This window comes from Meleagris gallopavo, chromosome 24, assembly GCF_000146605.3.
Source record: "Meleagris gallopavo isolate NT-WF06-2002-E0010 breed Aviagen turkey brand Nicholas breeding stock chromosome 24, Turkey_5.1, whole genome shotgun sequence".
In the NCBI taxonomy this organism is placed as follows: domain Eukaryota; kingdom Metazoa; phylum Chordata; class Aves; order Galliformes; family Phasianidae; genus Meleagris; species Meleagris gallopavo.
Genome location: NC_015034.2, coordinates 2,843,484 through 2,857,995, shown reverse-complemented (window position 1 = coordinate 2,857,995; position 14,512 = coordinate 2,843,484). Strand labels below are relative to the sequence as shown.

At 48.6% G+C, this 14,512-nt stretch overlaps 2 protein-coding genes across 3 annotated transcripts in view; both read right to left on the bottom strand.

Moving 5' to 3' along the window:
• The window catches only part of SLC4A5 (solute carrier family 4 member 5), a 28,141-nt gene extending 19,400 nt beyond the window's left edge, over nucleotides 1-8,741 (bottom strand). The window contains exons 1-5 of the mRNA XM_031556758.1: nucleotides 8,142-8,741; nucleotides 7,097-7,205; nucleotides 5,240-5,333; nucleotides 4,893-5,084; nucleotides 452-581 (exon numbers count right to left, since the gene is read on the bottom strand). Of these exons, the coding sequence (XP_031412618.1) occupies nucleotides 452-581; nucleotides 4,893-5,084; nucleotides 5,240-5,312 (395 nt within the window). The 5' untranslated portion in view covers nucleotides 5,313-5,333; nucleotides 7,097-7,205; nucleotides 8,142-8,741. The remainder of the gene's footprint in view (nucleotides 1-451; nucleotides 582-4,892; nucleotides 5,085-5,239; nucleotides 5,334-7,096; nucleotides 7,206-8,141) is intronic.
• Nucleotides 8,742-9,760: 1,019 nt separating this feature from the next.
• LOC100538523 (tetraspanin-15-like) overlaps nucleotides 9,761-14,512 on the bottom strand; it is a 37,902-nt gene continuing 33,150 nt past the window's right edge. For both annotated transcript variants that reach the window (XM_010723159.3, XM_010723158.3), the window contains one exon: nucleotides 9,761-10,292. In XM_010723159.3, coding sequence (XP_010721461.1) covers nucleotides 10,035-10,292 — 258 coding nt within the window. In that variant the 3' untranslated portion in view covers nucleotides 9,761-10,034. The remainder of the gene's footprint in view (nucleotides 10,293-14,512) is intronic.

The window sequence follows — 14,512 nt, the reverse complement described above, 5'->3', positions numbered from 1 at the left end:
AAAAAAAAGAGGTTTTGGGTAAAACATTGAATGTGCCAACACCAGTTACTGAGAAGTAGGGAAATTCTAAGTAAAACTGTCCTGAAGTCCCTGTGATATGGGTTGATGGGGGAAAGGATGAGTAGAGGAGACGTAGCAGGCAGGAGGGGAATATGTAGGTGTATCTAGGGATGGGGAGAGCCCCAGGATTGATACAGCCTGGGGAGATGTGGGAAAGATGGGAATTCTTCCTTTCCACTTCTACATCTTCAGCAACGACCCACAGAATGCTGTGCTCTCTGCATTTCCCTACACTGGGCATGACCAAAAGCCAAAAGGATTGTTCTTAACCTCACTGAAACAATGCTTATCCACTGACCCATTGCACAGGACACGGAGTCCTGTTTCCAGCTAGGAATAGCTGGGGTTGGCTACGGCCGATGCATTTCTGATTAAGGGTGGCTTGTCTCACCTGGCTGACTCCTTCCACTCCATCTCCTCCCCGTCGTGCTGCAGCGTGTCCATCTCTGTGAAGAGTGTGGGGTTGGGAGGCTCATCGTCATCACCCAGGATGTAACGGAGACGTTCAGCAGCCGGAGACACTGATGGGGGGGAAGGGAGGGAAAGGGAGGGGGGTAAAAAAAAAGTTGTGCTGAGATGAACTCAAGCCAAGCCCTTGCAGGAAGGGCCCAGCAAGAAAAGGAGATTGATTTGTTGGGTTATTCAGGATGCCAGGGTTCAAAAATAAGAATGAGAGGGATTTTGAGCAAAACATTGAAGGTGCCAACCAGTTATTGAAGAGTGTGGTATCTGTCCCAAAATCTCTGTGCAAAGAAATAAAATTGATTGGAAAAGACCACTATCATCCAGTTCAACCATCAAGCCATCCCTCCCATGCCCACTAAAGATATGGGATGCTGAAGGAAAGGGTGAGAGGAATGGGTGTAGCAGCCAGGAGGGTAATATATACCTATATATCTATATATACACACCTATGTATTACCTAGTGGGCATTGGGCAGGTTGTGAACGGCAGAACGCAACCAGCCCTACACGCAATGCAATCAGATTCTCAGCCCGGGAGCATTCTGCACCCCATTTCCATGGGATCTCCTGCTTTTTTCCCCCATCCGTGGAGTTTGCCAGGTCAGAGCTGTCTGCCATCAGCAACCAAATCCCCATCCACATCATCACGCTCTGGCACTGCACATCAGGATGCACGAGTGCTCTGTGTACACTTTCCCTCCAGCTCCCAACCCCCATTTCAAGAGGATGATCCAAATTTACCATTTCTGCAGAAAAATCCACCTCTTTTGCCACAAACTGCAGGCTGGGTTGGGAAGAACACCCCCTGCCTCCTGTTTCCCACTGTTTGGGCAGCAGAACTGCAGCACATCACCCAGCTGTCAACATCTGTGGCTCAGCCCATTCTCAATTAGGGTAGGAAAAAAGTTTTGTGCCTTCAAGGTGCTCAACCCAGATGGACACGGGGCGGCTTGGGCCGTTCCTCCTTTCCCCATAGCTGCCCAGCTATTTGAATAAGAGGATAATCAGCCCTACGCCAGGCTCTGTGGAAATGGTGTATTTTTAATCAAATCTTGGGTCTTAGCCCTCACCTAATATGGCAGGAGTTAATCCAGCAATGAAAATGTCTTTGTTAGCAGAATCCTCCTGTTCCCAAACCCTGGAATAAGAAAGTCGGGTAATGCAGCACACGGCTCATTAAGTTGCCATGCAGAGGACAAACTCACAGTGCTGCTGGAGCGTTGCCTTGTCCTGCCAGCAGATCAGCTGAAGGCCAAGTTGTGGCCACTGGGAAAGAATAGGATGTCCCTTGCAGTCCAGCTGAGCCTGCTTAACTGCTTAAGCACTTTAAGCCACACCACCAGGGCTAAAGGCCTGTTGTCAACTCCTCCTTGCACTTCCATAATGTTGATTGTTAAGATTCTTAATATTCTTGTTAATTTTAGAGCTGGGATACACGCCTGGATGGCTACAGGACCTTTACCCTCATAGAATCATAGGATCATTACAGAAGACTTCTAGGATCCCCAAGCCCAACCCATCCCACTGGCCATATCCCCATGTGCCACATCTCCATGGTTCTGGAACACCCCCAGGGTGCCGGCACCTCCCTGTGCAGCTGTGCCACTGCATCATTGCTCTTTCTCAGAATTTTTCACTAATATCCAACCTGAACCCATCCCGGTGCAGCTTAAGGCCATCATCTCTCATCCCATTGCTGTTACTTGGAGCAGAGACCAACCCCACCTCACCAGCACCTCCTTCCTTTCAGGGCATTGTAGGGAGCCATAAGTTCATCCCTGCACCTCCTCTTCTCCAGACTGAACCATCCCAGCTCCCCCAGCTGCTCCCCATCTGACTTGTGTTTCCTCTGCAAAACTTAAATCCACCACAAACCTTAAACATCACCAGGAGCTGCACTGCAACAGAACGAGCTGCTGGGAATGCCCTTCCCAGGTGGCAACTCCAGATGCATTGCAGAAAGGGAATTTTCAGTTTTCCAGGGATGGGTCAGCGTGGGGTGTAGCTCCATCCCCTTTGTGCTCACTGCTCACAGCACTGCCCATATTCCCACTGCCAGCTGAAGGAATAGCCTTGTCTCTCAACATGTGCTGAAAGGTGGATCAGTGTGCACGGAGCTGCTGAACCTCCCACGAACCACTGACCCAAACAAAGAACTGACTGCTGAAGCTCTGGAGCTTTGCTGTGCCACAAACTCTTATGATTTGTTCACCTGGAGGACCCTCCTGGCCCAGCACCAGGCTGCAGATTTTTGCTCCTTCTGCAAACACGATGCAGCCACAAAATTAATCCTGGTAATCACCAGCTGGGGAGGATATTTTGAACAGTGGTATCTCCTCAGAGGACGTGGGCAGGGCAGGGAGCTGCCATTCACATCCACCCCATCTTGCTGCTCAGCTCTCCCAGTTTGCTACTGGTCTGTGGAGCAACATCCACTGAGGATGCCGTGTGCTGGAGGATGTGGTTTACATTTGGGAAATGCAACACTGCTGCAGAGACACCCAGCTCCAGCACCTACATCTCACAAGAGATCACTGAAACAAGATATCACGCACACAATAAATCTGTACCTCTCTCAATCAACTCTTACGGTGGGAAGATGCTCACAGCTTCTCTGTTCTGATTTACACCCAACAAATCACTTCTAATTCAAGCTGTAGTGGATCCAAATCAAGCCCAGAGATGTGGGACTGTCTCAGCATTAACACTGATGATTTAGGATAGTTGTATGCACAAAAGAGCTGAGGTTTCTGTGGGTCATTGCATGGGACACCAACTGGAGGGGCACAGAGCCCTTCACCCCACACACTGAATGCAGCAGTGGAACCTCAGCCAACAGCACCTATCCAAACCAAAAACCTCACTCTGCATTTGGGGCTCATTGAGAGGTACAGTAAAGGTAGGCTGATGTCCCATGGGGAGGGGGAATCCATGGCTGCTGCTCGTGGATAGCACCTGGCAGAGGTACTGCACAGCCCCACACACAGCTTCCTTTGCAAACTCCCATTCAGGCTGTCACACGTTGATCACCCACTGTCACTCCACAACAGCCTTTTTCCTGAGTTCCATGGCTCAGAATGGACCCAGATAACACCAGAACACCACACCGGGGCGTGCATCCCATGCGACCAGCAGCTCTGCTCCCATTCATTTCAAGAAATCAGATGGCCCCAGGTCTGGATTTATCCTCCCAAACACTGCCTGTGCTGCTTCCCTGAGCTGGGACAGGTGCTGACAGAGGTGTTCCCCCAACTTCCCTCCCACCCCGCGCTCCATTTGGAGGTGTCCCCAGGCTCATCCCAGCTATTGCCATCACCAGGACTTGTGCCAGCCCCACGTTAACACCAGGGAGAAGCAAAGCCCAAAGCAATGGGGACTTTCCTTCCCTCCCCTCCTGCTCCCTTCGCCGTGACCACAGAGGAGGAATAGCACACAGTGCTGGCTCCTACCTGGAACGGTGTCCTTTTTTTCCCCCATTTCTTCTCGTTGAAACAAACCTTCCCTGCGCAGCACAAAAGCCCCCAAACTTCCTCCTTTATCCACTCAAGCCCGTTAAACTCCCAGGCTTAAGGAGCAGATTATAGAGAATATAAAGCACTTTCCTCTCCCTTCAGCTCTCATGACGGGAAGTTACCAAATCAAGCGAGATGCGTTCAGGAGAGGTGAGCACTTGGGAGCATGTGTGGCAGCAGGGCCAGGGGAGGGAGGGGAAGGATGGGAGAACAAAACCCAGGGACGGGTCTGGGGTTGCTTTGGGGGAGGTGGTTTTCTTTCCCTCCACTTGAAGCCAAGTGGGAAAACCACCTGCAGTGTTTCTTCTGAGTTCAGGCTGCAAACACCAACTCTGAACCCATGCAAAAAGCTGGAGAACATTTCCATCTGTGGGGAAAGCCATGACTGAGATCCCTCCTGCACTGCTGAGACATGGCAGCAGAGCAGTTGGGTTGACATAAAGCCAAACACAAAGTAAATAAATCAAGAGATCAATGAACACTTTGCTGTGCAAAATGTTCATCTTTGGTAAGGAGAATTGTGGAGGCTGGGTAAGGTCCTGAGTGATAGACTAATGGGAAAGAGGTTGGGGCTGAAAGGGGGGAGCTGGATGTTTGCACCCCCAGGACATCGCTGTACCACTCCATGCAACCTCCCAAGAGCAAGGAGGATCTCTTTTCAGACTACCCTTCACACGAGCAGCCCCAAACATTGCTTCATGCCCTGCGCACAGCTCTCAGACATCGGGAAATCCAGTGCCGAAAGCAAAAGTCAAGCAGGAAACGCAGCAGGGCGCACACGAGGGTGATTTAACCCTGATTTACATCACACCGCAAAACCCCTCCTGCTTTCTCAGGAAGCCAGAGGACAACTCACTGGTCCTGCTGGCGTTATCATTGCCGCTCTCGTAGCAGCCGTGGCCGCCGTCGTCGGTGTCGGAGCGCTCCTGCCGCTCGTAGTGCCGCTCGCTCTCGCTGGTCCGGTCCCGGCTGGAGGCGGATCGCCGCCGACGCCGCTTCCTCCGGTATCCCCGGGGCACCGGTACCCCGATGTAGATGGAATGGTAATCTGGGATGGGAAGAAAAGAATCAGAGAGCGGGTCTGAGCATTTCCAGCTTGTAAAGCCTTCCTCCTACCAGGCTCACAGCATCCACAGCCCAGAATGCTGGGAGCTCTGGAAGGTCCCGCTGCCACACGACGGGGATGCTCGCTGTGTCGCTCACCTTCTTCATCGTCGTATCTCCTCCTCGAGCTGCTCAGTCCCCGCTCGCTCAGCCCATCCTCATCCTCCAGCATGGTCCTGACTTGTGGTGAGAGCTGAACGGGGAGTCAAGGGCAGAGAAAGGGGAGAGGTGATGAGAAGGAAGCGGCCCCTGTGCTACGGGTAATCCCTGCTATGGGAAGCTCTTGCATGTGGCCAAAAGCACAGGGACCTTCCCGGAGGGCTGAGGGCACACTGGGATCTGCCACCTCCTGCGATGTGCTGACCCTCCCCCCATAGCAGCTCAACCCTGCCTCACTCTGCACCATCGCTGCCCCCCCCCCTCCCCCGTTGTCCCCACAGCTCAGAAATGGATTTGATTGGGGTGACATCTCTATCCTTCCCTCCTGCTGCTGGCAGGAAGGTGTGATTATTAGAAGGATTTCCCAGTATGACGATGGAGACCTGCTTGGCTAAAAGAGCTGCTGCAGTGGGGCTGGTTGGGGAATAAACAGACATTGAACTTCTGGGGGGATGAGCACAGCTAAAAGGGGTTGTGTCAAAGCAGAGTTTGTCTTTCCCCATATCCTGAGCACAGTCTGATTTTCTGCTGCACACATTTCCACTTCCAGATATCTACCTACAAACCTATGCTTTTATTCCCCATGCGAGATTATTTGGATTTTGCCATGGACACTAATTAATCTTCCTAATTATCTGACCTCCAGGGATTGTCTTTCACACTTGACTTGGACGGGGGAATGGTTACTACTAGTGGCAGCCCAGTCGATGCCTCCCAAAGTCACTTTGAGAGCAGCTCTCTCTGCATCCCCCGCTCTGCCTGCATCCATGGCAATTTACTGCCATTCATCTCCTGCAGGGAAGAAAAATCCCAATTCAACCCCAAAAAGATTTAAAATAAAAAGCAAACTAGGTGTGCATACAAGGAGCCAGAAGGATCCTTTGCTGGCCAGCTCAGCTCGAGTTGCTGAATTATTGACTCACTTTTCCCCAAGGCAGAGACCACCTTGTGACCAACACGGGCTCCAGCTTTAGCTAATTGCCTCCTGAAGACATGAAGACATCCCCTGATCTAACAGATTTGGGGTTTTTGACCATGTTAGTCCAACTGTTCTTGCTCAGGTGTAGGAATCAATCAATTTTAAGGGTAAACAGCTCTGGGTGGACAACCATGCCCCAAACCTGGCTGTATTGGAGGATAACACCCATCAGCTGTGAGCTTTGGCTTCCTGCAAATAACATTATGGGGCTAAATTTGGGGACTCAGGAAGCTGATGCTGGCAAAAGAAACATCATTATGCTTACCCAGCTGTGGGTATAAGTAATTTTGATTTAAAATTGACCCAGCAGATGAATGCCATGAACCTCCCCAAGAGATTTCCCCAAGGGCAGTAGTGTTGGTTGTGGATGGGGACACGCAGTCCTCCCATTGGGTTTACATTGCTAAGAAATATGAATTATTATTATTTGTTTTTTTACAACCTATCCTGGCCAACATGAGCTCTACCACAGCTCTGTTTGGCAGAAAAAAAACCCCACAAAACTCATTTCCCCAACAAAAACACACTTTGCTAAATCCGCTGATAAATAGAAGGTCCTGACTGACGTATCCAAGATGTGCCTCGGGATGTTTTTCATCTCATTTTTTACATAGGCAGTTTTATTTCCCCCCAGAAGTCTTTGCATATAAACACAAGCATGACACAGACTAGAACTGTAGGGGAAACATGACCTAAAGTGCTGTAGAAGTAAAAAGAGAGAGGAAAAAAAAGAGCACATCCGTACTACCCAACTAAACCCCACTATCTCCACCAGCTTTCACTTGCAGAAAAATAAATGTTAACATCAACAAACTCACCTGTGGCTCTCCAGAAGCACTCAGAAATTGGAGGGGCTGTGCTCGGTGTGGGGATGCAATGGGTGCTGATGGATGCAGGAGCCTGGACTGCCTCGGGAGGAAACCACTCCTGCAAACATCGTATTGACACCCATTGGCTGCAGTTCTGTAGCTCCCAGGTTAAAATGTATTTTTGGGTAATGCTGATTGACTTTCAGGGTAGAAAAGCATCATGGGATGTAAATAGACCTTCAGAGAGGTTGTGACATTCATGCCATGGAGACCTGGTGGCGTGCAATGATGGTTTCCAGAGGGGATGTAACAATATTTCGGCTGCCAATCCCTACCATCCATGATCTGCCTCTCCTGAGTTAATTGTTACCTCTTTAATTATTGATTCCTATCAGTTTTGCCTCGATTGATGGGGAATGGGGAGAGGAACACCTTTTGCTCCTCTACTCAGTGCAACCTCACACACAGCAAAGAACATGAGGAAATTACTTGGCGAGGTGGGGAAGCACTGCCAAGAGGCAGAAAGCTCCTGAACCCATCAGGGACCACAGAACCCACCAAAGTCTTTGCCTTTTTGATACACATTCCACATTTTGCGTTTGATACATGAAATATCCACAAATTTGAGCACAAGAGAACCAACCTCTTGGCTTTGTGAGTGGGTGAGGTGCTCCCTTGCCTGCCTGAGACTATTTAATGCCTGGCTTGCTCATCTCTGTTTAGCCTTTTAACAGGAATATCAATAAATCTGCATCAAAGCAGCATCAGACACTTGGCTGCAGACAGTCCATCATTCAGCAAACGAGCAGAGAAATCCTGCCTTGGGCTTTAAAGCTGTCTGATAGCAGCGTTTTTCCTCTCACCTCTCTGGCATCATCTGGAGTCTCAGCAGAAGCAAACCCCGTTTGATGCTTTATCCCTGTTTGCTAAATGGGAATAGCAGAGCAGGGTGCCAAGGCTCAGTGGACGTTGCATCCACTGTATCTCTCACCACTCAGTGCCTGGTACAAAGCATCTCTTGTTAGTCCATGTAGGAAAACCTGCTGAGTCTGACCTGCTATGTGCTGCACTCCAGCCTTCCTAGGCTCTGCCCGGCCAGGAAATGGTACAGAGACAACAGCAGCAGCTTGTCCAGTAATAAAGAAAAGAGAAAAATAACAGAATGAAATTTTCCCAGCTATTACACGGAAATTAGCCCCAAAGAGCAGGCTGGATTTATCAGCTTGTATATATAATGGTTTTATTAAGTGCCTCCCAGAGACTGGAGGAGGAAGGAAGAAAAAAAGCAAAACCTCTGGGGCTTGTGAGATGCCTGGATGAAGACAAACACCTGTTATTCCTTAAATGATTGTGAGCACCTGGGGGTTTTGACCTTCTTCACCTGCAAGAAATCCCACAGCGTTGGTCACATTGCTTTAAAACCACTCAACAACCCCACTGCTGGTTCACAACTCCATTTTCAGTGCAATTTATGGGGAACCACCCCGTGCAAAAAGCCCTTTCCAGGCTCGCGGTGGGGAGTTTCTCATTTGGTTAAGGGAAAAAAGTCTCAAAACAGGCAGAAGAGGGAGACAGAGCCCAGCAGTTGTAGGCAGCACAGTGCATTGGGTGCCCACATTACAGAACTTGGCTCCCGGCTTCCAAAACGCCCTTATTAATAAGAAGCACATCTAATAACTCCAGCCTTTCTTTTGCTGGGGGGCACAGCAGAAAAAATAAAAAAATTAAAAAAATCACATTTTTAAGACCAGACTTTTTGTTCTTTCCATTTTCGCTTGTGAAGTGGACTTTGCCCACTTGATGGATGCGGCTGCCACCGCTGCCCTGGGGGTGCCCACGGGTTCCTCTTGGGGGAAAATATCTCCAATCGATTCCCTCCTCCTCTGCACTCACCGAGCTGTGTTTGACTTTGGGCTGATGGATGGCAAAGCTTCCACCAATGGGTTACAGCTGAACCAGCGCAGGGGAGCTCGGCAAGACTTTCACTCTTGGCTTGTTTTGATAAAAACGCACTCGTATTTTTGCAATTCATCTGCCCTGGGCTTCCCTCTGTAAGCTTGATTCCCAGCATGGCCCATTTATCCCAGTCAGCATATTTAATTCCTATATCCTGAGCAATGCAGAAGGGAATTGCTGCCTTGATCACCAAGATGCTGAAGTAAAGATAATGCATGTTAAAAGAGGGAAAAATCCTTTCCTTGTCTGGTCTTTAGATTTGGTCTCTGGAAGAATCATGGAGTCGTTAAGGTTGGATGAGATTAACAATAAGATCCCCCATTCCAACCCTAACCCATCCCACCATGCCCACTGACTGCATCCCTCAGTGCCACATCCCCACGGTTCCAGAACACCTCCAGGGATGGTGACCCCATCACCTCCCTGCACACCCTGTGCCAGTGCCCAACCGTTCTTTTAGAGAAGAAATTTGCCTTCATATCCAACCTGAACCTCCCCTGGCACAACCTGAGACCGTCACCTCTTGTCCTATCCCTATTAACTGGGAGCAGAAGCCAACCCCCTTCACCACAATCTCCTTTTTGTGGTTGTAGAGAGCCATAAGGTCTCTCTATCCTTCAGGAGGTCAAGCTAAATGAGAACATCAGGACACCTCAACGTGCACTGGTGATGCTTCTTCCCCCCCCAGCAACTCAACCAGCATGCAGCAAGTGCCAGTGGCATTGCAAAATAGAACAGCAGTCACATTTATTGTGTACAAATTTTTTTAAAAAAGAGATGTACAAATACTTCAAGTCAGCAGTGTAGTAAAAGGGCCCTGGGGAGCTCGTGTGCCCACACAGTGCATTGCACTGTTACAGCCTCCCAATGCTACTTTGCAGTTTTCCCCAAAGGGATCTCCTGAACCTGAGGGTAATTGCAACATTTTCACATTCAGCATCAGCTGCCTCACTGACAGTTTTGCTCAAAGTTTCCTTTTCCAGGGCTGCTTTCAGCCCTCCAGCTCCTCGCTCTTGGCTGTAACAGACACGCCTTCCTCCTCTTCTTCCTCCTCTTCCTCCTCCATGGCATTGACGGGGATGTATCCTCCTTCCTTGGGCAAGCACCAGCACCAGCCTGCACCGCTCAGATCCAATGCTCCAAAGCTGAAATCGCGCACCTCCAGCATCCTGAAATCCACGGTGTCCAGCTGGGAGTAAATCTCATTGAGCTTTTGCCAATACAGCCACGCCATCACCAGGCCGACCACCTGCAAAATCCACATTGTTAAAGCCACCACAGGCGTGCAAACCATCCCCAAAGGTCTTTGTGTGCAAGAGGGGCTGTCAGCCTCACTCCCCAACCTGAGCGAGGGATGGGAGCAGATGAGATGCAGTAATGCCAGCTGACAGAGCAGGAGGATCTTTGCTAAATCTGCTGACGGCTCTGTCTGTCTCAAGACTTCCCACACTGGCCCTGACCGTGGGCCATGCTGGATATCACTGTGAGCACTGCAAAGAGAGTGGCACAGGTCTGCGTTCTGGCTAAAATTAGGATAATGCTGCAAGCAAAGTGCCACTTGGGTTATTTCCCTGCTTGGCTGTCGGGGGAAAAAAAAACACAACAATTTAGATCTTAAGGAGGGCGAAGACAAGCATTTTTAGCAGCCCGGGGATTCAAATCCATCACTTGATTTCACCTGATGCTTCCTTTGGGGTGATACCTGTGCCATCTGGCATCTCCTGCAGTGCTGCAGTGCATTGCTTTAGGAGCTGAAAAAATAACATCTTTTGATCATTGAGCTGTGTCCGAGCTGATCCATTAGGGTCTGCAAAGGGGGAGAGTGAAGGAAAAGACAAATGGGGATGTCATGCAGCTTAAACCAAGGATCAGTGGGGACTCCCAAATGGAAAGGAGGCAAACTCCTTTTGGTGAGAACTATTGGTGACAGGTGGATGGTTGGGCTGGATGATCTTGTAGGTCTTTTCCAACCTTGGTGATTCTATGATTCTACAGGGGAAAAAACACATCACAAAAAGTGTTACCTTTTGTGAGCTGAAAGCACACAGGAAAACACGAACAGCATCATTTTCATCCATTTGCCTTTCAGGGACAGAGAAATGCTCCACCAGCCCCACCAGCAGCACCCGTTGCACAGAAGATACCTCCACACCACTCGATCTTGGTTTTCCCTCCCCACATTCTCCTGGAGGTGGATCCAGAGGGAAACCCACCCAAAGCTGATAGCAATTTGCTCAGCACGAAATGGGGAAAACCACATCCTCTGGGGTGCTTTCCCAGCATAAAGCCCTCCCTCGAGGTCTGCTTCCCACTCTGAGTCTCAGCCTGACTCCACCAATCCTCAAACAGCATCCTGCCTATTTTACACTCCACCTAATTACGGCAAACAATAAGCATCTTCACCCCCTTGATAACAGGATGAATCACCAGAATAACAGGCATGGTGCAGGGGCTGCTGTGTGGTTATGGACAGCAGGGCTCTCTCTGAAAATGCAGAAAGAATGAGTGAATGCCATTAGGGTTCTTTGTTGGGAAATAGGATTGCAGATACTGCAAGAAAAATTGAGCTGCAGGGACCTGTGGGCAGGAGGGATGCAGGAGGGATGCAGGAGGGATGCAGGAGGGATGCAGGAGGGATGCAGGAGGGATGCAGGAGGCCAAGGCGATGCGCGGTCCTTGGGGGCACCTTTATCTCCCTATGGAAACAAGAGAGAACACAGAGCAACCACTGCAATCTCCATGCTGGAAATAAGATTGTTCTCGTCCACATCCAACAGCAGAGCCCCCAAGGACTTCAAAAGTTTTAAAATAATATTCAAATATATGTCATGCTCCAGCATTATTTACTTCTGTGAGGTCATTGGGCAGATTAACAGCACACTGCTGTTAGAGTGAAGGAACCAGGAAGGCAAACCTCTTTGAAGGGACATGTTTTTAGGCAAGCACATACAATTTTTCCTCCGTTAACCAAACAGTAATTCACAAAAAAAGATCTGTGTCTACAATAACTTGAATCCAAATGGATCCCATTTTGCAACATCAGCCAGGTTTGGGAATGCAGCACTGGAAATTTGCCTCCTGCTTCTCTCCTCCTGATGGGACACAGCTTTGGGGTGAGCCAGGGGATTTATTTAACTTCATTAAAGTACCCCACGTCCTCAGCCAGCAGCCTGCATCCCCACGCCTTCACTCTCTTCTGAGTAATGAACCAAGTGCCATTCCAACTCAGCTCTAAATATCCTCTTCCACTTAATGAAAATGGAAAAAGCTGTCAGGAATACAGATGAATTCAATATCCCCAGCACCAAGGGCACCATGTTTTCCAGAAGTAAAGAGACTTCTAATGGGAGTGCTGATTTTATTGTGCTGCGGGATGAAGGAAGGCTTTATTACGGAGTTGCCACAATGGGTGAAGCATCAGATTAAAGAAAAAAAGGGAAGAAAAAAAAAAAAGTTGTTCTTCTCTCTGCTTTTTCCCCTTGAAATGACTTCAAGCTACTACTGGCGGGTCATTGGAAGCAGTGATTTGCCTGTTCTTTCTGGCTGGTGTTCAGCAAGGGGCAGAAAGCACTGCTGCTGCCTCACGAGGTCCCTATCTCTCTGCTGTTTCCTATCTGTCTGTCTTCTCCCAGCTGCAAATGAGCAGCTTTGAGCTGATAAAGCAGCATCTTACTGCAGCCAATGCCCTTTTTCTCCATCTTTCAGCATCGCTCTGGGTCTCACCCTGAAAGCAGCAGCTGAACTCTGCCCAAAGCAACCAATCTGGGCAAAGCACTCTTCATTTTCCTTTTCAACCAGCAAGAAGGAAGTAGAGAGGGGGGACCTCTGCAATCAGCAAGGGCCATCTATAAGCTCTCCCATCCAACCCAAGCAGCTAAAGGAAATTCAGGGCTATTAGAGGGAAAATAAAAATAAAAAAAAAATGAAGCTCTCCAAAGCACAGATTGTCAGAAATTTTGCCCTTGTTCCTGTCCATGAGCCACCTGGGAGGATGGAGAGGTAGGCAGTCTGATATTTTTGTTATTTAACTCAAAGACCCAATGATAACTGCTCAGTTAAACCCAGAAGGTTCCCATGAATTGCAATTCCGTGCTACTGGCTTTCTCTGGAACACCTGTGAGTTTTCTCTATGCAAAACAGCAAAAGCTCAAAAAGCAAATTAAAAACACCTTTTGATCCTGAACCTATAATTATTTCTAGCTAACTTAGATTAGTGACACTAATTATAACTGGGCACTGTATTATGTTTTAACTATGGGTGTCTGCCTGTCCAGCTGAGCAGCAACACCAGGACAACATCTGCTGATGTTTCCAAACCATTGCTGCAGAAAATAAACTGTTATTGAACCTGAGACAGCAAATGTGTCACCTCATTCACCACCATTACTCCAAGGCACGAAGAAATCCCTTAAGAGCTACTCAGGAAAGGTTGGAAAGAGATGGTTTGGTAAGGGAAGCTCTGGGCATGGAGGAAATAATCCATTGGCCCAACAAGGGTCTTCTGCAAGCAAAATTTTCTGCAGGAAAACACTTTTTCCTCCCAGCTATGGAGGTCCTCTCCCATTTGGGCAGCTGTAAAGCAGGATGGATCATGCTAACAAGAAGAGCTGAATCATTTTGAGCTTTCCCAGGGTTAATCAAGTAAAAGTATTTATGTTTTATTGGCCTCTCCCTTCCACAAATTGGTATTTAAAGGCAGGGTTCTCACAGAGGTCACAGAATGTAGATGGAAAAATTCTTTTTACTCCTTGTTCCTATTTCATTCAGCATGCATGAGCTGCCTGGGAATATAATGCCTCCCAGTCCCTGGAGCAACTTAGGTATTATAAAGGAAACAAAATAGAAATTAATCTTGGGCGAGAGGAGAGGTGAGGAGAAAAAGGGAAAGGAAGGGAAGGGAAGGGAAAAGGAAAAAAAATGAGGAAAGAGGAAAGAAAGGGGCAAGGCAAGGCAAGGCAAAAGCCCTCTGAGAAAGAAACTCCTTTAGGCAAGAAAATGTTTAAGATGACTGTCACCAAGAGAGGCAGGCGCCAACCTGCAAAATGCACAAAATATTTCATCTTCAGGACTCACACTCTTGGAATCATAGAGTCATTTAGGTTAGAAAAGACCTCAGAGAGCACTGAGCCCAACCATCAGCCTGGCATAGTCCCATCCCTACACCATTAATGCCATGTCCACACATCTCTTAAATACCTCCAGAGACACAGACTGCAGCACTTCCACATCTGCCTCCATGCTGAAGCCACACAGCAGAGTGCCCTTCCACTCTGCAGCTGCTCCCAGCTAAGAGCTTTGGAGATTGATGAAGTGAAACAGAGATAGAAACAATTTACTGCAAGTCTGCTGCACTGCAGAGTCAGTAGATATTAACCTTTGGAGATGACCCATAGAGATTTGATTTTTAATTGGACTTGTGTTATTTCCTCCTTCTTTAGGATGGAGAAGGGAAAAAAAAAAAAGGGATGA